Here is a 26,130-nt window from a genome sequence, read left to right as displayed (position 1 = left end):
TCCAGGGAATATCTTAATAGTAAGAATCCAATGTAGTAGTACTGTCTGACCAGTCAAAGGACCCCATAACTCTCCAGGGAATATCTTAATAGTAAGAATCCAATGTAGTAGTACTGTCTGACCAGTCAAAGGACCCCATAACTCTCCAGGGAATATCTTAATAGTAAGAATCCAATGTAGTAGTACTGTCTGACCAGTCAAAGGACCCCATAACTCTCCAGGGAATATCTTAATAGTAAGAATCCAATGTAGTAGTACTGTCTGACCAGTCAAAGGACCCCATAACTCTCCAGGGAATATCTTAATAGTAAGAATCCAATGTAGTAGTACTGTCTGACCAGTCAAAGGACCCCATAACTCTCTAGGGAATATCTTAATAGTTATGTTTATAAACTTTACGTATATTTGTTGTTGGTTTCTTTCGTCTTGGTCGTTGTTGCGACCTACAACAATCACGCCAACGATTTTGGGTCACCATCGGATTTGATTTAAAAAAAAAGAAAAGAAAAGGGCGATAGTAATCAGGCTCATTCATTCATCGTATTTGATGTCTTTCTTGTGTATGTGTGTGTTTATATACATTTTGTTTATACATGACTTTATTTTAAAGCTGGTACTGATTTTGAAATATTTTAGATCTTTTATTCATTACTTTATATTTATATACAATATATATATTTATATATATATGTTATGTATATATATATATATATATATATCTTATACACACATGTATATAAATGTATATATACAGTATCATATATATGTATGTATATATACACTATCATATATATACATATATATATATATATATATATCTGTATATATGTGTATTTATATGTATGTGTATGTGTTTATATATGTGTATATATACATGTATATATATGTGTATATTGTATATTTATATATATATATATATATATGTGTGTGTGTGTGTGTGTATGTATGTATATACATATGTATATCTGTATGTATATGTATATCTATATATATATATATATATATGTGTGTATATATACATATATATATATATATACACAGTATATATAGGCATATATTTATTTGCTATTTCCTCTCTTCTCTGGGGTGATTTTTCTGCTGGAGCCATTAGGCTTGTAGTATTTGCGTTTTCATCCAGGGTTTTAGCTCGGATTGAAAATATATATATTCACCCTTAAATATATTTTAATTGTTTTTGTGTTTTTTATGTATGTTTAAAAATAAGAGACCATAATGCCGTTAATTGAACAATCCAATGCCATTGCAGCAGTTCTGTGTTACCTGTTTGTGCTGGTGATCACGTGAGAATTACCTTCCCCGTCGTGATGTTCGCTTGTTTCACTTGGTGATTCTGGGGGAAATGCTTAGAAGGCGATGGGATGTTCGCTTGTTTCACTTGGTGATTCTGGGGGAAATGCTTCGAAGGCGATGGGATGTTCGCTTGTTTCACTTGGTGATTCTGGGGGAAATGCTTCGAAGGCGATGGGATGTTCGCTTGTTTCACTTGGTGATTCTGGGGGAAATGCTTCGAAGGCGATGGGATGTTCGCTTGTTTCACTTGGTGATTCTGGGGGAAATGCTTCGAAGGCGATGGGATGTTCGCTTGTTTCACTTGGTGATTCTGGGGGAAATGCTTCGAAGGCGATGGGATGTTCGCTTGTTTCACTTGGTGATTCTGGGGGAAATGCTTCGAAGGCGATGGGATGTTCGCTTGTTTCACTTGGTGATTCTGGGGGAAATGCTTCGAAGGCGATGGGATGTTCGCTTGTTTCACTTGGTGATTCTGGGGGAAATGCTTCGAAGGCGATGGGATGTTCGCTTGTTTCACTTGGTGATTCTGGGGGAAATGCTTAGAAGGCGATGGGATGTTCGCTTGTTTCACTTGGTGATTCTGGGGGAAATGCTTAGAAGGCGATGGGATGTTCGCTTGTTTCACTTGGTGATTCTGGGGGAAATGCTTAGAAGGCGATGGGATGTTCGCTTGTTTCACTTGGTGATTCTGGGGGAAATGCTTAGAAGGCGATGGGATGTTCGCTTGTTTCACTTGGTGATTCTGGGGGAAAAGCTTAGAAGGCGATGGGATGTTCGCTTGTTTCACTTGGTGATTCTGGGGGAAATGCTTCGAAGGCGATGGGATGTTCGCTTGTTTCACTTGGTGATTCTGGGGGAAATGCTTCGAAGGCGATGGGATGTTCGCTTGTTTCACTTGGTGATTCTGGGGGAAATGCTTCGAAGGCGATGGGATGTTCGCTTGTTTCACTTGGTGATTCTGGGGGAAATGCTTCGAAGGCGATGGGATGTTCGCTTGTTTCACTTGGTGATTCTGGGGGAAATGCTTCGAAGGCGATGGGATGTTCGCTTGTTTCACTTGGTGATTCTGGGGGAAATGCTTCGAAGGCGATGGGATGTTCGCTTGTTTCACTTGGTGATTCTGGGGGAAATGCTTCGAAGGCGATGGGATGTTCGCTTGTTTCACTTGGTGATTCTGGGGGAAATGCTTCGAAGGCGATGGGATGTTCGCTTGTTTCACTTGGTGATTCTGGGGGAAATGCTTCGAAGGCGATGGGATGTTCGCTTGTTTCACTTGGTGATTCTGGGGGAAATGCTTAGAAGGCGATGGGATGTTCGCTTGTTTCACTTGGTGATTCTGGGGGAAATGCTTCGAAGGCGATGGGATGTTCGCTTCTTCACCAAGTTTGTTATTTGATGAAACTACCTTTTGGTTTATTTCATCGTCTGATTTCCATAAAGGGGCGTTTCCCTACAGAGAAAGAAGACGTCGTCATTTTTCGTTTAATTACTAAATTTGTATATTGTTCGTTTTCCTGGATGTTAGATGTGACGCACGAACGACAAAAGATTGAAGTAGTTTAGAGAAAATGCACAGTATACCAATCCAAAAATGTGAAAATAGATAGAGGGGGTTAAAAGGTTATGTAAGTGTAAGGAATGATCAAAATATGTTTGAGTTTTTTGGTCATGTGGAGAGAATGGTGACAATAGGCTAAAAAAAGAGGCACGATTCGAAGGTGCTAGGCAGTAGTATGATAGGTAGAACTACACTAGAAGAGGTTTGATAGGTAATATCTTCTTGATATTCAGGAAGCGCAGAAGGGCTTTAAAGACGAATGAATGATGCTGTTTTTTATTAATAGGTGAGATTGGCCAGGGCTCCACCCACCCGTTGAGATACTACCGCTAGAAAGTTACTGGGTCCTTCGACTGGCCATACAGTTCTACATAGGATAATTCTCTCTGATTACGGCTCATTTTCATTTTGCGTACACATACATCGAATAGTCTGGCCTATTTTTTACATATTCATCTCTGTCTTGCACCTGACAACACTGAGAATACCAAACAATTCTTCGTTCAAGGGGTTACTACTTCACTGTAATTGTTCAATAGTTAGTAAGGGTAGAAGAGACTCTTTAGCTATGGTAAGCAGAGCTTATAGGAGGACACATCAAAATCAAACCATTGTTCTCTATTATTGGATATTGCCTTAGCCTCTGTACCATGGTCTTCCACTGTCTCGGGTTAGAGTTCTCTTGTTGGAGGGTACACTCGGGCACAATATTCTATCTTATTTCACTTCCTCTTTTTTAACGGTTTTATAGTTTATATAGGAAAGACTTACTTCTAATGTTATTGTACTTGAAATATTTTATTTATTTCGTAATTTCTTTTCTTCACTGGGTTATTTTCCCTGTTGGAGCCAAGGTTGTAGCTGAGCAAGTAATAATAATAATAATAATAATAATAATAATAATAATAATAATAATAATAATAATAATAATAATAATAATTATTATTATTATTATAATTTAGTTAATTTTGCTTATAAGGAGACAGGGCCGCATGTCACACCGGCTTAAATACAGGAGGTTGAGTTAACACAGAAAGCTACCTCCTGGGAGATGTTGTGTATAGGGTGTCGAAAACGAAAAGGAGACAATGGAAGAGATTTATTCGAGTTTTTTTCCTGTCCTACCGAGCTGGGCGAAGTAAAAGATTATCCTTAATGCTATAGATTTCCTTCTTCTTCTTCGTCTTCTTCTTCTTCTTCTTCTTCTTCTTCTTCTTCTTCTTCTTCTTCTTCTTCTTCTTTGTTGTTATTATTATTATTATTATTATTATTATTATTATTATTATTATTATTATTAAATAAAGGTACTTATACCATCCAGATATGCTTTATTAATAAAAAAGAAGTAATATAAATTCAAGTATTGGCTCATTGCAGTTTTGTTTTGTTGAAATAACAAAAACATGGTTTTGTCTCTCTTTCTCTTTTGCTTCAATGGAAAGTGTTGCATTGGAACTTATTGCCACATATCTTGATAAGGGAAAAGGTCCAGTTTGTAGTGTCTATTATGCACTTTCTCCGTAAGTCATTTTATCCCCTACAGAATAATACTGAATACTGAGTTAGCGAACGATTATTTTTGCGTAACATATTTGAAGTATGAATAAATCTTTTGTTTTCCTATTTTATTGGGTAAATTAGTGAGAGAGAGAGAGAGAGAGAGAGAGAGAGAGAGAGAGAGAGAGAGAGAGAGAGAGAGAGAGAATCACATTTTATTTTAACATTGATGTTATGACAGGTTTTATTTTTAAGACGAAGAATCATATTTTATGGTATATAAACTTAAGTCTGGTAGAAGAGCCAATCTTGTAAGAGCTGCTATTTACATATATAAATCTCCCCTCCCTCGCCCCCTTCTCCATCCTTTCCCCTCCTCCCTCCCTCCCCCCCTTCTCCATCCTTTCCCCTCCTCCCTCTCTCTCTCCCTCTAAATAATGCAGTTCAGAAGGGAAAGGAGGAACCTGTGTCTTGAATTTCAGGTTCTATGGTGCCAAGAGGTCGGCAGGTAGACACACTCCACTCTCTCTCTCTCTCTCTCTCTCTCTCTCTCTCTCTCTCTCTGTTTTTCCTATATACAATGCAATTGTTCCTTTTCTGACCCTGAGCCTTGGTGTTGTCTTTATTTTCTCTTATAATTAAAATTTGTCTTCCCTGAAGTATTCTCTACAAGAGTCTTCTCTTCTTATGCTGCAGCAATCTTACCCTATTTTTCTCTCTCTCTCTCTCTCTCTCTCTCTCTCTCTCTCTCTCATCTATTCTAAGAAATTATACGATTAAAATATAATCCCTAAGACAGAGTAAATGGCTTCTTTCATGAATTTTAAGTTTATTTTTAAGGTAATTCGTGTATATTTTAAGGTTACTACTACTACTACTACTACTACTACTACTACTTTTAATGCATTGAAACTCCAATTGGTTCTAACCATTTTTATGGAGATATCTTCGTTTGAATTTATTTTGAAGATAATTCGTGTATAATATTTTTAATGTTACTACTACTACTACTACTACTACTACTACTACTACTACTACTACTACTACTTTTAATCCATTGAAACTCCAATTGGCTCTAACCATTTTTATGGAAATATCCACGTTTAAATTTATTTTTAAGGTAATCCGTGTATATTATTTTCTACTACTACTACTACTACTACTACTACTACTACTACTACTACTACTTCTACTTTTAATCCATCGAAACTCCAATTGGCCTTAACCGTTTTGATGGAAATATCCTCTTTTTATTTGAGAACGTTATCTTCATCCATGATGTTGAGCCTCTTTCATCACCACCACCTTAAACTCCGGGGGTCAGAATACATGTCACGTTCGGGAACCGGGTCCTGTTGTTGTTGAGAGCATCATAATTATAACTTTTTAATGCAGATGATGGGTTACGAAGATAACCCCCCCCCCCTCCATCCACCACCCCACCCATCTTGCCCCTCCCCCCCCCCTCATTTCTTTGTGGAGAATGATGGTTATTCGTAAATATATTCCCTTGATAAATCTTTCATGTTTGACGTAACAGTTCATTTTTTGGTCATGGAAATTAATAAAACGAAAGTCTTCGATGTTTAGAAGATTTAAGTTTTGTAAGAATATTACGTCATTTAATACTCAATTAAAAATGATTGATTTTATAATCATTTGAGATTGATAGATAATTCAAGTGATTTGAAATTATTTAAATGTGCAGAAAAACATCTTGTTCCTCAGTTTTCGTAAAAAATCATTTGTTTATAAAATTTAAATTTAGTAAGAATATTACTTCATTATTTATAAAATTTAAATTTAGTAAGAATATTACTTCATTTAATTAAGAATATGAATTTATTTTATATTTTAACATTAATAGATCACACAAGTAATTTAAAAAAATATAAATCATAATAAATATCTTTTTCTTCTGTTTTCGTGATTTCCTCCATTGCTGTCATATATATGCATCGTGACAGACACCCAAAAATAGATTAATGCACGAGACCTATCATGAGTTCTATTAATTCGCGAGACATAAACATTTTACATTTATCATTGCTAATAAGAAAACATTTTGTGATGTCATGAATTAATCTAGAACAGTCTATTGAATGACGTCATGATCAATCCAGAATGGTATATTGAATGACGTAGTATTTTTATAAAAGTATATTAAATGACGTCAGGATAAATGGGAGAGGTATTTTGAATGACGTCACAATCAGATTTAAAGGTACTTTAAATGACGTCATGGTCAATTAGAAATGTACTTTGAATGACGTCATGAACAGTCCGGAGTGGAAAAAATTGAGCATCGCGATCAATTCCGAATAGTATATTAAATTGCGTCATGAGTATTTGGATAAAAGCATATTAAATGACGTCATGATTAATTGGCAATGTGCTTTGAATGACGTCATGATAAATTAGAAAGGTGCTTTGAATGACGTCATGATCAATTAGAAAGGTGCTTTGAATGACGTCATGATAAATTAGAAAGGTACTTTGAATGACGACATGATAAATTAGAAAGGTACTTTGAATGACGTCTTGATAAATTAGAAAGGTACTTTGAATGACGACATGATAAATTAGAAAGGTACTTTGAATGACGTCATGATCAATCAGAAAGGTACTTTGAATGACGTCATGATCAATTAGAAAGGTACTTTGAATGACGTCTTGATAAATTAGAAAGGTACTTTGAATGACGACATGATAAATTAGAAAGGTACTTTGAATGACGTCATGATCAATCAGAAAGGTACTTTGAATGACGTCATGATCAATTAGAAAGGTACTTTGAATGACGTCATGATCAATCCAGAATGGAAAAATTTAGCATCACGATCAGTCATGAAAGGTGAAATTGAACTATTGACCTTTTCTTTCTTTACAAAAGTGCCTATGGATCTAGCATGGAATCGTCCCAAAAAGATTACTCAATGTGATATAATACAATCAGTTAAATTAGGGAACTAACTAAATTTATATATATGCATACATATACCAAAGGCACTTCCCCCAATTTTGGGGGGTAGCCGACATCAACAAGAAACAAAACAAAAAAGGGGACCTCTACTCTCTACGTTCCCCCCCCCCTCTCTCTCTCTCTCTCTCTCTCTCTCTCTCTCTCTCTCTCTCTCTCTCTCTCTCTCTCTCTCTCTCTCTCTCTCTCTCTCATCTATTCTAAGAAATTATACGATTAGAATATAATCCCTAAGACAGAGTAAATGGCTACTTTGCTTTAATTTAACGTCATTCCTAAATTATACATTATTTTTATGACATTACGATAAGAATATACATTTGCTTCTCAGCCATCCTTTCAGCATTAAGCATTGTCATTCAATAACGAATTTCATGACGAGGAAAATAGGTATAGAATTGCTCGTGATCTAGTTTGTGTTTTGATAGATATTACCACAAAGCTTTAGAGGTTCACGTTAATAGAAATATTAAAAAGAAAAAATGACCTGAGGGTATGAAAATAAAAAATAGGCTTATAAAGAAATTTCCCCCAGTCGAATAGTAATTTATTAAATCTCAGTTATAGACTGTGATTCAAATCACAATTTAAGTTGGGCAAGACAAGCGTTGACGTAAAGTTTAGAATAAAAGAGGAATAATGTTTTTTTTTTTTTTTTTTTTTTAAAGGTTTCAAAGGATATGTTGACATTTAGAATCTACCTTTGTCGTTAACTAATAGTTTTTCTATTATATTGTTTATCTTATTTATGCAATTTACTTGAGGGTACTTTTAAGTGAAGACGAAAAATCTTTCCTTCCCTTGATTGTCTCCTCTGTTATTCATAAGCTCAGGTTATATCAACGTTTAATTTCCTAACTAGAAGCTCCATCAAATGTGACTAGTGTTGAAACACAGAAAGGACAGAAAGCAGTACGCTCGTCCCTATACCTGTGTGTGTTGTAGGTATTATGTGTCCTCATTATCGTTGTTGGGTATTTAAAGGTAACTGCCAGCGAAGGTAGTAATTGCATCACCCACAGGACCTCTTGGGTAGCGTGAGATACGAACCTTCTTTGGGCGTGACGAGCTCTGCTAAAAATATTTTATCTTACCCTGAGATAAAATAGAATATTTTATCTTACCCAGAGAAAAAATAAAATATTTTATCTTACCCAGAGAAAAAATAAAATATTTTATCTTACCCAGAGAAAAAATGAAATATTTTATCTTACCCAGAGAAAAAATAAAATATTTTATCTTGCCCAGAAAAAAAAATAAAATATTTTATCTTACCCAGAGAAAAAATGAAATATTTTATCTTACCCAGAGAAAAAATGAAATATTTTATCTTACCCAGAGAAAAAATAAAATATTTTATCTTGCCCAGAGAAAAAAATAAAATATTTTATCTTACCCAGAGAAAAAATAAAATATTTTATCTTACCCAGAGAAAAAATAAAATATTTTATCTTACCCAGAGAAAAAATAAAATATTTTATCTTACCCAGAGAAAAAATGAAATATTTTATCTTACCCAGAGAAGAAATAAAATATTTTATCTTACCCAGAGAAAAAATAAAATATTTTATCTTGCCCAGAGCAAAAAATAAAATATTTTATCTTACCCAGAGAAAAAATAAAATATTTTATCTTACCCAGAGAAAAAATAAAATATTTTATCTTACCCAGAGAAAAAAATAAAATATTTTATCTTACCCAGAGAAAAAAAATAAAATATTTTATCTTACCCAGAGAAAAAAATAAAATATTTTATCTTACCCAGAGAAAAAAATAAAATATTTTATCTTACCCAGAGAAAAAATAGAATATTTTATCTTACCCAGAGAAAAAATAAAATATTTTATCTTACCCAGAGAAAAAATAAAATATTTTATCTTACCCAGAGAAAAAATAAAATATTTTATCTTACCCAGAGAAAAAATAAAATATTTTATCTTACCCAGAGAAAAAATAAAATATTTTATCTTACCCAGAGCAAAAATAAAATATTTTATCTTACCCAGAGAAAAAATAAAATATTTTATCTTACCCAGAGAAAAAATAAAATATTTTTATCTTACCCAGAGAATAAATAAAATATTTTATCTTACCCAGAGAAAAAATAAAATATTTTATCTTACCCTGAGAAAAAATAAAATATTTTATCTTGCCCAGAGAAAAAATAAAATATTTTATCTTGCCCAGAGAAAAAATAAAATATTTTATCTTACCCTGAGAAAAAATAAAATATTTTATCTTACCCAGAGAAAAAATAAAATATTTTATCTTACCCAGAGAAAAAAATGAAATATTTTATCTTACCCAGAGAAAAAATAAAATATTTTATCTTACCCAGAGAAAAAATAAAATATTTTATCTTACCCAGAGAAAAAAATAAAATATTTTATCTTACCCAGAGAAAAAATAAAATATTTTATCTTACCCAGAGAAAAAAATAAAATATTTTATCTTACCCAGAGAAAAAATAAAATATTTTATCTTACCCAGAGAAAAAAATAAAATATTTTATCTTACCCAGAGAAAAAAATAAAATATTTTATCTTACCCAGAGAAAAAATAAAATATTTTATCTTACCCAGAGAAAAAATAAAATATTTTATCTTACCCAGAGAAAAAATAAAATATTTTATCTTACCCTGAGATTAATTAGATTGCAATACAACGCGTAGGTATAGATTATTACTAATACCCAGACAGTGAATGCGAAGCCATATATACAAGATGCTGATTATATATAGTTTTAAATAAGTGTTGACCTTTAAAGATGTAACGCCGATTTCAAGTGGAAGTAAGTGGATAGTTGCACTGTTTCGCACGAACTTGCAAAAGTTGCAAGATTTATGTGACGTGCCAATGCAAACTTGTACCAAATTGCAGTGAACATGTCTGGTTGTTCCAGATGGGGTGTTGTTATTTTAAATTGTAAATGGGAGGTTTTCTTCGTAGTGTTATTATTGTTACAAAGTATTAAACCAGTCATCGTTTGCTTTAAGTTGAGCGGCGACATTTAGTTACGCAAAACCGAGTAAAATGGTTTACTGGTGTGTGCGCACTTGTATGTGTATGTGTGTGTGTGTGTGTGTGTGTGTGTGTGTGTGTATATATATATACATATATATATATATATATATATATATATATATATATATATATATATATATATATATATATATATATATATATATATATATATATATATATATATATATATATATATATATATATATATATATATATATATATATATATATATATATATATATATTAGAAGGTGCTAGCGTTCGATCCCAAGTATGAAGTAGAAATTTATTTCTATTTGAACACGATGTTGTGTTGATATTTATCCATATTGACTCATTAGGGGTAATTTGAATGAATTACTACCAGTTGTGTCACGTGGTGGGCCGGGATATCGGGTAAAACTCGCTGGTAAGAGACTGATGTCTGGCCAGGTAAATCCTCGGACAACTAGGTAGCGTCAGGTTCCGATATCTTTTATGGCCTCTCGTGGCATGGTTGGTTTCGACTTGGCCTTTCATTAGAAGGGGCTAGCGTTCGATCCCAAGTATGAGGTAGAAATTTATTTCTATTTGAACACGATGTTGTGTTGATATTTATCTATATATATATATATATATATATATATATATATATATATATATATATATATATATATATATATATTATAGGTACTTGGTTGGCCAAGGCACCAACCACCCGTTGAGATACTACCCCTAGAGAAATGTTGGGTTCTTTGACTGGCCAGACAGTACTACATTGGATCACTTCCTCTGGTTGCGGCTCTTAACATCTTTGTCGACGCATACACAAAATAGTCTGGCCTATTCTTTACACGTTCTTCTCTTTCCTTATACACTGGACAACACTGAAATTACCAAACAATTCTTCTTCTCTGAAGAGGTTTACTACTGTACTGTGATTGCTTAGTGGCTACTTTCCTCTTGGCTAGGGTAGAAGAGACTTTCGCTGTGGTAAGCAGCTCTTCTAGAAGGACACTCCAAAAAACAAATCATTGTTCTCTAGTCTTGGGTAGTGCCATAGCCTGTGTACCATGGTCTTCCACTGTCCGGGGTTAGAGATCTCTTGCGTGAGGGTACACTCGGGTACACTATTCTATCTTGTTTCTTTTCCTCTTGTTATTTTGAAGTTTTTATAGTTTATATATGAAAGATTTATTTTAATGTTGTTATTGTTCTAAAACTTCTCTTCTAGTTTTTACTTATTTCCTTTTCTCACTGGGCTATTTTCGCTGTTGGAGCCCTTGGGCTTATAGCATCCTGCTTTTCCAACTAGGGTTATAGCTTAGCAAATAATATATATGCATATATACAGTATATATATATATATATATATATATATATATATATATATAATGTATATATATAAATATAATTATATATATATATATATATATATATATATATATATAAATATAATTATATATATATTATATTATATATATAATATATATATATATATATATATATATATATATATATATATATATATATATATATTATATTATATTATATTATATTATATATATACACACACACATATATATATATATATATATATATATATATATATATATATATATATATATATATATATATATATATATATATATATATATAATGTATGTGTGTTTAATTTACTTGCTATTTCAACTTATGTCTTTTCGCAAGAGAGGTGTTTGGCCTCAGAATGTTTAAAGCCTTCCGTTCCCATAAAGCCTTTTTAGGAAGAGGTTGCAAGTTCGTGGTCTCTGACAGAGTATAATTGGCGAACTATTGGGTAGATCAGATTTATTAGTCCGCCGACACTCGCTGCCATTATTATTATTATTATTATTATTATTATTATTATTATTATTATTATTATTATTATTATTATTATTATTATTAATTGCTAAGCTACAACCCGAGTTGGAAAAGCAGGATGCTATAAGGTCAGGGGCTCCAATAGGGAAAATAGCCCAGTGAGGAAAGGAAGCAAGGAAAAAATAAATATTTTAAGAATAATATTGAAATAAATATCTCCTATATAAACTTTAAAAACTTTAACAACACACGAGGAAGAGAAATTAGATAAAATAGTGTGCCCGAGTGTACCCTCAAGCAAGAGAACCCCTTCCAAGATAGTGGAAGACCATGGTACAGATGCTATGGCACTACCCAAGACTAGAGAACAATGGTTTGATATCGGAGTGTCCTTCTCCTAGAAGAGCTGCTTACCATAGCTAAAGTCTCTCTTCTACCCTTACCAATAGGAAAGTTCAGCTACGACAGTGTGAGTCGACACACTATTGAATATGACTGTAATTTAGACATAAATAGAACCTACGTAGCATGCCTGGCTCACTGGACAAATTATCTGTTATAGACTTTATATCGAGGAGGCCAACATAGATAAAATGGCCATTTAAATGAAAGGAGAAATGGGGGGAGGGGTTACACTAAACAGAAATTTACAGTAACCTTTTTTTATAGAATGCACAAAGAGAATGATTTCTTAGCAACCTTTCTTTATAGAATGCCCAAAGAGAATGATTTCTTAGCAACCTTTCTTTATAGAATGCCCAAAGAGAATGATTTCTTAGCAACCACTCTTTATAGAATGCCCAAAGAGAATGATTTCTTAGCAACCTCTCTTTATAGAATGCCCAAAGAGAATGATTTCTTAGCAACCTCTCTTTATAGAATGCCCAAAGAGAATGATTTCTTAGCAACCACTCTTTATAGAATGCCCAAAGAGAATGATTTCTTAGCAACCTCTCTTTATAGAATGCCCAAAGAGAATGATTTCTTAGCAACCTTTCTTTATAGAATGTCCAAAGAGAATGATTTCTTAGCAACCTTTCTTTTATAGAATGCCCAAAGAGAATGATTTCTTGGCAACCTTTCTTTATAGAATGCCCAAAGAGAATGATTTCTTAGCAACCTTTCTTTTATAGAATGCCCAAAGAGAATGATTTCTTGGCAACCTTTCTTTATAGAATGCCCAAAGAGAATGATTTCTTGGCAACCTTTCTTTTATAGAATGCCCAAAGAGAATGATTTCTTGGCAACCTTTCTTTATAGAATGCCCAAAGAGAATGATTTCTTGGCAACCTTTCTTTTATAGAATGCCCAAAGAGAATGATTTCTTAGCAACCTCTCTTTATAGAATGCCCAAAGAGAATGATTTCTTAGCAACCTTTCTTTATAGAATGCCCAAAGAGAATGATTTCTTAGCAACCTTTCTTTTATAGAATGCCCAAAGAGAATGATTTCTTAGCAACCACTCTTTATAGAATGCCCAAAGAGAATGATTTCTTAGCAACCTTTCTTTTATAGAATGCCCAAAGAGAATGATTTCTTAGCAACCTTTCTTTATAGAATGCCCAAAGAGAATGATTTCTTAGCAACCTTTCTTTATAAAAGGCCCAAAGAGAATTTCTTAGCAACCTTTCTTTATAGAATGTCCAAAGAGAATGATTTCTTAGCAACCTTTCTTTATAGAATGCCCAAAGAGAATGATTTTTTTAGCAACCTTGGAAGCATTGCATAGTGGCATCGTGTCAAGCTCTGCCTTTCATGTGAGGTCACTTTGATTGTGTAAATACGTACACTTGCAAGTTCCTGTGAGCTTGTTAATTCGTTAAAGTCCCGTTGCTTTAGTCTTTCATGCTTTCTATTAGATCTGTTACTAGTTGTGCCTTTCATTATTTGCCATGCATTTCTTTCTTTGTCTTGTAGAGGTTATGCTGGTTGTCCTGGCATTTCTTTGGAAAGGTTTATTATTACTATTTTATTCCTTTAACACTTCAACGTTTCGTTCCATTATACTGCTTGAAGTGTTTGTTGAATTGGTGCGTCTGCTATTCATTTTGGAAATCACTCTGGTTGTTTTGACATAACGGTATCTCTTAAAATGTCGTTTTTAGTCCTACTTTTAATTCATGTTTTTCCGTTTTGATAATTAAAATACATACTTTTATTTTTGCCGTAATATTTTCAAAATTCAAGCTGGAATATATTTAGCTTGAAATTTCATGCTTGATACATTATGTATTTTTGTTCAATTTTGTACCCTTCTTGCTGTTCGATTTCTTGGTTGTATAGTTAATCCCCGATTTTTAGGTCTGTACTGCTCTAATCCCCAGGTTTCGTACATGTTGCCATGCTAATTTTTGGTATTCGTGCTACCACCATTTCATCATGCGAATTTCATACTTGTGGTACCGTACTGGAAATGTCCCTGTCTTGCGTTCTGCTGGAAGGGAGATGAAGTCACGCTCAAGCTCGATAGTTTTTTGTAGTGTCTGCATCCTTACCATCCTTGTGAGCTAAGGATGGGTGGTTTTTGGGAGCCTATAGGTCTACCTGCTGAGTCATCAGCAACCACTGCCTGGCCCTCCCTGGTCCTAGCTTGTGTGGAGAGGGGCCTTGGACGCTGATCATATGAATATATGGTCAGTCTTCAAGGCATTGTCCTGCTAGGACATTGTCACTATCCCTTGCCTGCGTCATTCATGTCCTCTAAATTTTCTGCTATTTGTTACTCTTATAGTTAAATGTGTCGCTTTTTGTCATGGTAACCTTTTGAAGGAGTGTCCTTACGTAGCTGTCATTGCATTGAGTTTTGCTTCTTGCCGTGCCATTCCTTAAAACCCGTGTCTGTCGCCGTGCTTTTCCCTTGCTGTGCTTATTTCAATTAGGCTCGTGTGTGCTGCACGATCTCTTCGAACGTGTTCCTTCAATTGTTTAGTCGGCAGACCTCATTCCGCCTTAGTTGATATATCGGGTCAGAGGTCACCGGATCATTATCTCATTACGATCGTTTCTGTTTCCCTTTTCCTATTTCCATCCCTTCTTGAGGGTGGGGAGGGGATGGAGGCTATGAAATGGATGAGATAGAGAAAAATGTTTACACATTAGTCTCGTTTTATTTACTTGTTTTATACATATTTATTACTCTGTAATATTTCAATGGTGGTGCGGGGTCTTTTACTATTCAGGCAGTACTAGATTGGATCCCTCCTTGTGATTATGATGAATTTTTCCTTTGCCTACACATATGCCGAATAGTCTAGTTCTTTCCTCTATCTAGTATTGCTCTTGGCAAGGGTGGAAGAGAATCTTTAGCTATTGTAAGCAGCTCTTCTGGGAGAAGGAAACTCTAAAATCAAACCATTGTGTCCTGGTCTTCCACTGTCTTGGGTTAGAGTTCTCCTGCTTAAGGATAAACACTATTTTATATTATTTCTCTTCCTCTTGTTTTGTTAAAGGTTTTATAGTTTATATAGGAAACATTTATTTTAATGTTATTGCTGTTCTTAAAATATTTTATTTTTCCGTCGTTTCCTTTCTTCACCGGGCTATTTTCCCTGTTGGGGCTTCTGTACTTATAGCATCCTCCTTTCCCAACTATGGTTGTAGCTTGATAATAATAATAATAATAATAATAATAGTAGTAGTAGTAGTAGTAGTAGTAATAATAATGTGTGGAGAGGGGCTGGGCTGCTGATCATATGTATATATAGTCAGTCTCTAGGGCATTGTCCTGATTGATAGGGCAATGGTAATGTCACTGTCCCTTGCCTTTGCCGTTCATGAACGGCCTTGAAACCTTAAAATCCGGCCATTTTAAGAACTGATAATTCCCACTCAGGTCGGTTTAAGAACTAATAATTCCCACTCGGGTCAGTTAAAAACTGGTAATTCCCACTCGGGTCAGTTTAAAAACAGATAAATACCACTTGGCAGTTTAAGAACATAATTACCACTCGGGTCAGTTCAAAAGCTGATAATTCCCACCGTGATTAGTTGATAATTCCCACTCGGGTCAGTTAAAAAATTGATAATTCCTACTCCGGTCAGTTAAAAGACTAATAATTCCCACTCATGTCAGTTTAAGAACTGATAATTTCCTCTCGGGTCAGTTTAAGAACTGAAAATTCTCCTTCGGTTCATTTTATTAACTGAATCCCCACTCGGGTCAGTTTAGGAACTGATAATTCCCACTCGTGTCAGTTTAAGAACTGACAATTCCCTCTTGTGTCAGTTTAAGAACTGACAATTCCCTCTTGTGTCAGTTTAAGAACTGACAATTCCTTCTTGTGTCAGTTTAAGAACTAACAATTCCTTCTTGTGTCAGTTTAAGAACTAACAATTCCCACTCGTGTCAGTTTAAGAACTAACAATTCCTACTCGGGTCGATTTAAGAACTGACAATTACCAATTGGGTCAGTTTAAGAACTGACAATTCCCAATTGGGTCAGTTTTTAGAACAGACAATTCCCACTCGGATCAGTTTTTAGATCTGGCAAATCCTACTAAGGTTAGTTTAAGAAATGACAGTTCCCACTCAGGTCAGTTTAAAAACTGACAAATTCCAGGTCAGTTTAAGGACTGACAATTCCCATTTGGGTCAGTTTAAGGATGGACAATTCCCACTTGGGTCAGTTTAAGGACGGACAATTACCACTCCGGTCAGTTTGAGCTGACAATTCCCACTCGGTTTAGTTTAAGAGCTGACAATTCCCACTTTGGTTAGTTTAAGGACTGAGAATTACCTCTCAGATCAGTTTAAGAGCTGACAATTCCAACTCGAGTCAGTTTAAGAGATTACAATTCCCCCTGGAGTCAGTTTAAGAGCTGACAATTCCCACTTGGGTCAGTTTAAGAGCTGACAATTCCCACTCCAGTCAGTTTAAGAGCTGACTATTCCCCCTGGAGTCAGTTTAAGAGCTGACTATTCCCCCTGGAGTCAGTTTAAGAGCTGACAATTCCCACTCCAGTCAGTTTGAGCTGACAATTCCTACTCGGTTTAGTTTAAGAGCTGACAATTCCCACTTCGGTTGGTTTAAGGACTGAGAATTACCTCTCAGATCAGTTTAAGAGCTGACAATTCCAACTTGAGTCAGTTTAAGAGTTTACAATTCCCCCTGGAGTCAGTTTAAGAGCTGACAATTCCCACTTGGGTCAGTTTAAGAGCTGACAATTCCCACCCGGGTCAGTTTAAAAGCTGTCAATTACCACTCGTCAGTTTAAGAGCTGACAATTCCCACTCCGGTCAGTTTAAGAGCTGACAATTCCCCCTCGGGTCAGTTTAAGAGCTGACAATTCCCCCTCGGGTCAGTTTAAGAACTGACAATTCCCCCTCGGGTCAGTTTAAGAACTGACAATTCCCACTCGGGTCAGTTTAAGAGCTGACAAATTCCCACTCGGGTCAGTTTAAGAGCTGACAAATTCCCACTCGGGTCAGTTTAAGAGCTGACAATACCCACTCGGGTCAGTTTAAGAGCTGACAATTCCCACTCCGGTCAGTTTAAGAGCTGACAATTCCCCCTCGGGTCAGTTTAAGAGCTGACAATTCCCCCTCGGGTCAGTTTAAGAACTGACAATTCCCACTCGGGTCAGTTTAAGAGCTGACAAATTCCCACTCGGGTCAGTTTAAGAGCTGACAAATTCCCACTCGGGTCAGTTTAAGAGCTGACAATACCCACTCGGGTCAGTTTAAGAGCTGACAATACCCACTCGGGTCAGTTTAAGAGCTGACAATTCCCACTCGGGTCAGTTTAAGAGCTGACAATTCCCACTCGGGTCAGTTTAAGAGCTGACAATTCCCACTCGGGTCACTTTAAGAGCTGACAATTCCCACTCGGGTCAGTTTAAGAGCTGACAATTCCCACTCGGGTCAGTTTAAGAGCTGACAATTACCACTCGGGTCAGTTTAAGAGCTGACAATTCCCACTCAGATCAGTTTAAGAGCGGACAATTCCCACTCAGGCCAGTTTAAGAATTGATAAAAAACTATTTGGATAATTTTATGAATGGTTATTCCATGATTCGTTCCAGAAATAGTTGACTCTCTCTCTCTCTCTCTCTCTCTCTCTCTCTCTCTCTCTCTCTCTCTCTCTCTCTCTCTCTCTCTCTCTCTCTCTCATGACTTTTTAATGTATTTGTTGATGAGCATGTCAAGGCTTTTTTTTCACTGTGCCGTTATATTTGCTTGTGTTAATATCCCCAGTGGTTATACTATAGAGTTGATAGAACAAGATTTAAACAGAAAAAATAGAAAAAAAGAAAGAAAATATAGTCATATGTTAAAATCTAGGGACACTTCTACCCACGTTTCGCACAGTTCGTTGACCTCCAGACTGGCAGACGTTCACCCCACCTGTTGTTTGGTACGAGAAGCAGCTTGTTTTCGGCATGATAATGAGTATGGCGATTCTCATACGTCTTTTTGCTTTTGGATGGATGCTGATAATCTTTTTCTATTTGCGTAGATGTTAGTAACCTTCTTTTTCTGTTTGCCTAGATGTTAGTAACCTTCTTTTTCTGTTTGCGTAGATGTTAGTAACCTTCTTTTTCTGTTTGCGTAGATGCTGGTAACCTTTTCCTGCTGCGGAGATGCTCAATGTTTGTGCGTTTTGCGCACTTATATCAGAACAAGAATTTGTCGAGCAAAAAAGATTTTATTCCTACGAGTGTTTGACGGAGCGTAAACAACCGAAGGTCGCGATGCTGTTTGTTATTATCTTTCATGATTTTTTTAATGATGCCACAATTATCTATGGAATGCAGAAACATGTTTTCTGATCTTTCGCAAGTGTTGTTGGTTTGTAATGTGATCCAGTAATAATTATTAGATAATTTCTTTTAATGTATGATTTTTGCAAGTTTCTGTCTGGATGTTTTTTAAATGATGCCACAATTATCAATTGATTTATATATAAAAAGTACATTATTTTATCCTTTGTCAATGAAGTAGGCTTTTATTTTTTTTTCTATCCAGAAATGATTATTAAATCTTATTATTTATTTTTCTCTTTTCAGTTCGGCGTTACGATAATGCGACGACTTGTGGGCTAGTTTGGACTGCCAATTTCGTCGCCTACAGATGTCGCACTTGCGGCATCTCCCCGTGCATGAGTTTGTGCGCACAGTGCTTTCAGGTATGTGTTTATGTTGATCACGTGTGATAAACACTTACTGACACATTGGTATGTTCAAGGTAAACGCCTTTGGTTATCATAACACTTTTTTTACGTTCGTTTTTAGTTACATCTGTTTTTTTCCAGAGTTGAGTACATCTATAGTCTGTTTTTTTAATGAGGCGCATTTGCACCGACTCGGTAGCGGTGTCCTTTTAATTCGGAAACGTTTCCTGCTCGCTGATTGGTTGGACAAGATCATTCTAACCAATCAGGTAGCAGGAAACTTTTCCGAGCTAAAGGGGCAATGCTGCGACTCTGTGCAAATGCGTCTCATTAAAAAAAAATGACTATAGTTACATTGCAAACTTTTCTTACAACCATATTTGTTGAGATAAAGTCTCCTTTTTTTCATATGTTTGCTAATGAAATACTAATTGCTACATTCGTATTTCCTAATGCCAAGATTTTTTGTCATATCCGTATTTACTAAACAAACACTTCATGTTACATCCGTATTTAACATGACCAACACTTTTTGTTATAACCGTATTTGTTCAGACCAACTTTTCTTGTTACACACGTATTTGCTAAGACTAAAACTAATTATTACATCCGTATTTACTAATCAAACAATCTCTTTTAATTAATTTAACATTCCATTTTATATTCGTCTTGTAACATCTGTATATACGGTCTGTTCCTAACCGGTTTGGTAACATTTATTTTACATCCTTGTCAAGATAAATGCATCTACGTAATAATAATAATAATAATAATAATAATAATAATAATAATGTTTATTGGACAAAAACATATATACATACAAAATATTTACAAAAAAGATTCGGTCCAAGCCCATGTGGAGCAGAGCTCTTCGGGCAATAATACAAATAAAATAATATCTTCAATTAAAAAAAATTATAAAAAGTAAATATTTATATAGATAAACTAAATGTACACATATATATATATATATACATAAGTATATACATATGCATACATATACAAATACATACACACACATGTACATATACATACACATATACACATAGACACACATAAAGGAGATTTTTAGCCTAAAAATAAATGGAAATGTATATTCGTATAATAAAGTATAATAAAGAAGGGCGGAATAATAAATAGTGCAAATTTTGAATTTAAACATTGATATGGTAGAAATGCTAGAATTACAAATGTATACAAGCAATAAACAATATAAGAATTAAGAACATTATTGCATTAATGGTTAGGTCATGAAGAAATGTCTACTAAGACATTTGTTCATGGGAATACTTCTTGGTCATTTCGAATCTGCGAAGACAGATAAATACTACTCGTTACAGCGGAATTTACGAAGATAAATACTATGAACCAAAATATCTAAAAGAATGCCTGAATAAACTAGATCTAGAAACAAATGTTAACACAAGACACATGAGTGACAAACATAGGCTATCTGAACCAAGAACAAATAGTAAATTTGGTGAAAGGGCTTTTAGCTATTGTGCGCCTAGACATCATAATAAACTGCCAACTGAAATGAAGGACCTAAAGGGAGCAATTGAATTTAAGAAGAAACTAAAGACATTACTTTTCACAAGATCATATGATTTGGAAGATGCTACAATCAAAGAATTGTATAAGTTATAATGAAAATGTTTCGTTAGATGATTAATATGGACCCGCCCGAGAAGTAGTTCACTCGACTTCAGTGGAGGGTTGGATTTAAACCCAAAACAAGTAAACAAGTATTACATCCTCTCATACACATTTTCTAAGGGAAACACTTCCGCATTCACATTTTGTTAAGGTAAACACGTTCACATGGACTAAGGTAGATAATTTTACATTCACATTTGTAAACGTAAGATTTTCTTAATATTCTTATTCCACATTTATATTGACAAAGCTGGAAACTTGAGTGTTTGTAAAAAGACTAAGTCAGTTCATTGTTAAGATATATCTCTGTGGCAAATGATTCAATCAGTGAATGTACAGTTATAATGACCCTAGTTTGGATTTTGAGCGGAGAAAAAGTCTACACAAAATGAATGATATTAAAGTGCTGCTAGTGTTCAATGGGGGTTCTTAGGATATGTACGCATGAGTAACTATAGTCCATTTCTTTTAGCGAGGCATATTTGCACCGACTCGCAGCGGTGCCCTTTTAGCTTGGAAAAGTTTCCTGATCGCTGATTGGTTGGACAAGATAATTCTGACCAATCAGCGATCAGGAAACTTTTCCGAGTTAAAAGGGCACCGTTGCGAGTCGGTGCAAATATGCATCGCTAAAAGAAATGGACTATAGAGACAAAATCCTTTCCTTGGTCTGATCTTTTATAGTTTTATATCTGCCAACCACGTCCTGAAAGAAACATATTCTGCAAGTTGTTAAGGAGGCTGATATCCAGATATGTGTAACAACCAGGGTTTAAAATTGAGCATGTGGCCATCACCTTAGATGCTGCTATTTTTTTCACCTTAGATTACCTTAAAACTTTTCCAATTTCCTTAATTTTGATGCTTGTAAAATACCTTAGAAATTACCTTAAAACTAAGCAAATTACCTCAAACTAAGGTAATTACCTTAAAATTACCTTGAAACTAAGCAAATTACCTCAAACTAAGGTAATTCCCTTAAAAGTTCAAATCCTGGTAACAACTCCTACACAAGATCACTAAACCCTTACGCCTATGAATCAGAATGGCCAAGTCGTTGTCAGAAATCAAGCAGGTGTTTTGTATGGTAAATTTTGATTTGGTTTCAATTCCTCTGTTGGTGATGACAACAGTACTAGCAAAGCTTATGTCTTTGCCGTGTATTATTACCATTACTGTTTATCAGGGTTTAGTACATTTGGAAATATATCATTCATGTTTATTGCCATTTATTATTTGTTGTATTACTTATACATAGAATTATTTAATTGTATCATCAGACCCTTTTTGAGTTGGAATACCTTGACGTTTAAAAACGTTTGTGTATCGTCACGATCAGCATACTAGGTTGGTTTGCTGTGATCAATCAGACAAAAATCTACGATCACCAGTGACCAGTGGCCAGCATTGTGATGACAATGGCCAAACCAATAAACATGAATAAGGACATGTCTGAGCCCTTTGTCCTACAGAGGACTAGGGACGGCTGCATCTCTTGTTTTTGAGAATTGAAATGATTGTAACTGGTATAATATTCAATTTTTCAGGAGGGTGATCACGAGGGTCATGATTTCAATATGTTTCGTTCGCAAGCGGGAGGAGCCTGTGACTGTGGGAATTCAGCCGTCATGAAGGAAACGGGGTGAGTTCAGTCGTCTTATATACATTAGGTCTATACACAAAATAAATGAAAATAAATTCTCTCTCTCTCTCTCTCTCTCTCTCTCTCTCTCTCTCTCTCTCTCTCTCTCTCTCTCTCTCTCTCTCTGCTTAAGAAGAGCCACATGTGTATAGTGATGTCATTTAAAGTACTCAAAGGAAAGACCCCATTCTATTGATATTCAAGTAATCAAGGTCACATTTTATTGACATTAAAGTAATTAAGGTCACATTTTATTGACATCCAGGCAATTAAGGTCACATTTTATTGACATTAATGTAATTAAGGTCACATTTTATTGACATTAAAGTAATTAAGGTCACATTTTATTGACATCCAGGCAATTAAGGTCACATTTTATTGACATTAAAGTAATTAAGGTCACATTTTATTGACATTAAAGTAATTAAGGTCACATTTTATTGACATTAAAGTAATTAAGGTCACATTTTATTGACATTAAAGTAATTAAGGTCACATTTTATTCATTTCAAGTAAATAAATTCACATATTGATATTCAATTAAGACCCCATTATAATAATATTCAAGTAATTAAGGTCACATTTATATTAATATTAAACTAAGTAAGGTAGAATTTTATTGATGTGCAAGTAATTAATGTTGCATATTGATATTCAAGTAATTAAGGTCATATTTTATTGATATTCAAGTTGTTAAGGTCCAATTTTATTGATATCCAAGTATTTAAGGTCACATTGATATACAATTAATCAAGGTCACATTTTATTGATATTCAAGTTGTTAAGGTCCAATTTTATTGATATCCAAGTATTTAAGGTCACATTGATATTCATTTAAGGACACATTTTGTTGTTATTTAAGTAAGGTCACATTTTATTGATATTCAAGTTGTTAAGGTCCAATTTTATTGATATCCAAGTATTTAAGGTCACATTGATATTCATTTAAGGACACATTTTGTTGTTATTTAAGTAAGGTCACATTTTATTGATATTCAAGTGATTTAGCTTCATTATATTAATGATTTCTTTGCCACTGTGTATGGTAAAGTACAGTCCTTGTATGACTATACAGTTTTTGTCATAACCATAATATGCACTTTCTTCTGCAGGTTCTGTCATAGACATGGGTCGCAGGCACAACTCAATAAACCTGAAGTACCTCCGGACCTATTAGCTATCGCAGACGCGATGATGCCTAGAATATTCTTAAGATTTATTCAACATTGTAGAGAAAGCAGGTAAGATTTTTGTTTTGACTCTAGCTAGTACAGAGTGAATCGCATATATCCTCACATATGTAATCTATCTATGACTGGAGCCACCTCTCCTCCCTTCACATTTGTCCGCTAATACAGCACTTGAATGACCTTCCTCATCATTTAGTAATACCTGACAGTACTTATCAAGTAGGTCAGGTCAGGCTAGGCTAGGTTACGTTATGTTAGCTAGCACTGAAAACTTCCTCACTTGCTAGCCTCAGGGAATCAATCCCCATCCACTCAGTCACTCACTGTTGCTGAATAGCCTTTTCATCGGCTAATTCTTTATAAACCTCCCTCACGCTGACTAGATAGTATTCATATCGCATCTCTAACTTTGTGGTTGTTATGTAATGAGAAATGGTTGACCCTTTCATATGTTTGAGAATCTATGTTGCCTATAATCTGTTGCAACTATCCATCTTTACCATCTTCTCGTATGGTGACTTTGCAGTGCTGCAAAAGTAGATGATGGTTCCTTGTTTAATCTTGAGCTTTCAATATTTACAGAGCATTTTAAAGCAAGATTAAGTGTACTTATTAATAACGTAACTATTGTGATATCTTTCTTTGCAGTTCGTTACCATCCAAACAGGTACAAGAGGCTATGGAAGATTCGTCGTTATATTTAGATTTATTACAAGATCTTAGTCGTCTTGGTGCTGCCATGAGAAGAACAATGACAAAATCGTTATGTAATCCCAAAGTAAGTTGACATAATTTACTGTTGTTTCCTAATTTCTTTATGAACAATGTTTAGACCATTTTAGATTTCTAATGAACATTTTACCCTAAGGTATCATTTTTTGATAAATTTTTGGCAAATGCTTAGATGATCAATATAATCTACCTTGACGTCATGTGCTAATTATGTTACACTGTTTATTTACAGGTTTACTCCGAACTAACTCAACCCTCGTCTCATCACGTAAATAACGAATATCTTAGCCAAAGTAAAGTATATTACGAAGAAGCTATCAATAGTATACCTTTTGGTGATGTCCCACCAGGTTATGAAGGTGAGTCTTGTATTTTTCTGGGTGATCTTGTTTTTATTATTATTGTTATCACATCATCATCATCATCATCATCATTATTATTATTACTTGCTAAGCTACTACCCTAGTTGGAGAAACAGGAAGCTATAAGCCCAGCGACTCCAAAAGGAAAAATAACACAGGGAGGAAAGGAAATAAGGAAAAATTAAATATTCTAAGAACAGTGACAATATTAACATAAATATCTCTTATATAAACTATAAAAAACTTTAACAAAAAAAGGAAAAGAAATTACAGAATAGTGTTCCTGAGTTTACCCTCAGGCAAGAGAACTCTAACCCAAGACAGTGAAAGACCATGATACAGAGGCTATGACTCTACCCAAGACTAGAGAACAATGGTTTAATTTTGTAGTGTCGATCTCCTAGAAGAGCTGCTTACCATAGCTAAAGTCTCTCTTCTACCCTTGCCTAGAGGAGAGTGGCCACTGAACAATGAAAGTGCAGTAGCCCCTTGGGTGAAGAAGAATTGTTTGGTAATGTGAGTGTTGTCAGGTGTATGAGGACTGAGGAGAATCTGTAAAGAATAGACCAGACTATTCTGTATATATACATATAGGCAAAGGGAAAATTAACCGTACCCAGAGAGAAGGACCCTATGTAGTACTGTCTGGCCAGTCAAAGGACCCCATAATAACTCTAGCGGTAGTATCTCAATGGGTGACTTGTGTCTTGGCCAACCCACTACCTACTACTTAGGTAAATAGGTAATGGTTAAATTAATGAGGCATTTTTTTTCCCGGATTCTCTTTTCTGTAAATCAAATAATCTTGGTCTCTCTCTTGGAGGAATTGAAGAGAAAAGGAAGGTTAGACTTTTGAGTACTTCTTTATTTTTAGTACTTTGCTGTATCTATTACTTGTATGTATTAAAGAAGCGTGAGTAGTAGCAGAAACAGTGTCGGAGAATGACACATGTTGTCTTAGCTAGATATCCAAGAAGCACATGCAGCCTAACAAGGAAGGGTGAAAGTAATATTAGAAGAGGCGACAGATACCTCAATTAATGAGTTTGAAACCTTACTAACAATAGCGTTTATGGTTTCATGAATTGGAATGAAAAAGGTTATCATGCTTCATCAAGATAATTTTACCATACAGTACAGTAATGATCTTATGTTGATTTAACGTTTAGGCTTGATTCTGAGCAATACAAATAGTGTGTCAATCTGTAGTGATATTTTTCAGGAGTAACTGTTGAAATTAAAATAA

At 34.7% G+C, this 26,130-nt stretch overlaps 2 protein-coding genes across 4 annotated transcripts in view; one reads left to right on the top strand and one right to left on the bottom strand.

Moving 5' to 3' along the window:
- Positions 1–1,364: 1,364 nt before the first annotated feature.
- LOC137658916 (uncharacterized) lies at positions 1,365–3,276 on the bottom strand. Its single transcript, XM_068394034.1, has 3 exons — positions 3,264–3,276; positions 2,099–2,593; positions 1,365–1,837 (listed from the first exon to the last, which is right to left on the bottom strand). The coding sequence occupies exons 1-3, from the start codon at positions 3,274–3,276 to the stop codon at positions 1,365–1,367; spliced, it is 981 nt and encodes a 326-aa protein (XP_068250135.1).
- A 15,915-nt stretch (positions 3,277–19,191) lies between these two features.
- Ubr3 (Ubr3 ubiquitin ligase) overlaps positions 19,192–26,130 on the top strand; it is a 57,567-nt gene continuing 50,628 nt past the window's right edge. For all 3 annotated transcript variants that reach the window (XM_068393222.1, XM_068393221.1, XM_068393220.1), the window contains exons 1-5: positions 19,192–19,317; positions 22,506–22,600; positions 23,713–23,841; positions 24,439–24,568; positions 24,755–24,881. In XM_068393222.1, coding sequence (XP_068249323.1) covers positions 19,291–19,317; positions 22,506–22,600; positions 23,713–23,841; positions 24,439–24,568; positions 24,755–24,881 — 508 coding nt within the window. In that variant the 5' untranslated portion in view covers positions 19,192–19,290. The remainder of the gene's footprint in view (positions 19,318–22,505; positions 22,601–23,712; positions 23,842–24,438; positions 24,569–24,754; positions 24,882–26,130) is intronic.

This window comes from Palaemon carinicauda, chromosome 19 (genome assembly GCF_036898095.1).
Source record: "Palaemon carinicauda isolate YSFRI2023 chromosome 19, ASM3689809v2, whole genome shotgun sequence".
NCBI lineage: Eukaryota > Metazoa > Arthropoda > Malacostraca > Decapoda > Palaemonidae > Palaemon > Palaemon carinicauda.
This window is presented reverse-complemented; position numbering and strand designations above follow the sequence as displayed.

Bases quoted from the DNA above. Each gene is read 5' to 3' on its own strand.
- LOC137658916 (XM_068394034.1), bottom strand. The intron at 1,838-2,098 runs GTGAAACAAGCG...CATTTCCCCCAG, and splicing joins ATTTCCCCCAGAATCACCAA to AATCACCAAGTGAAACAAGC.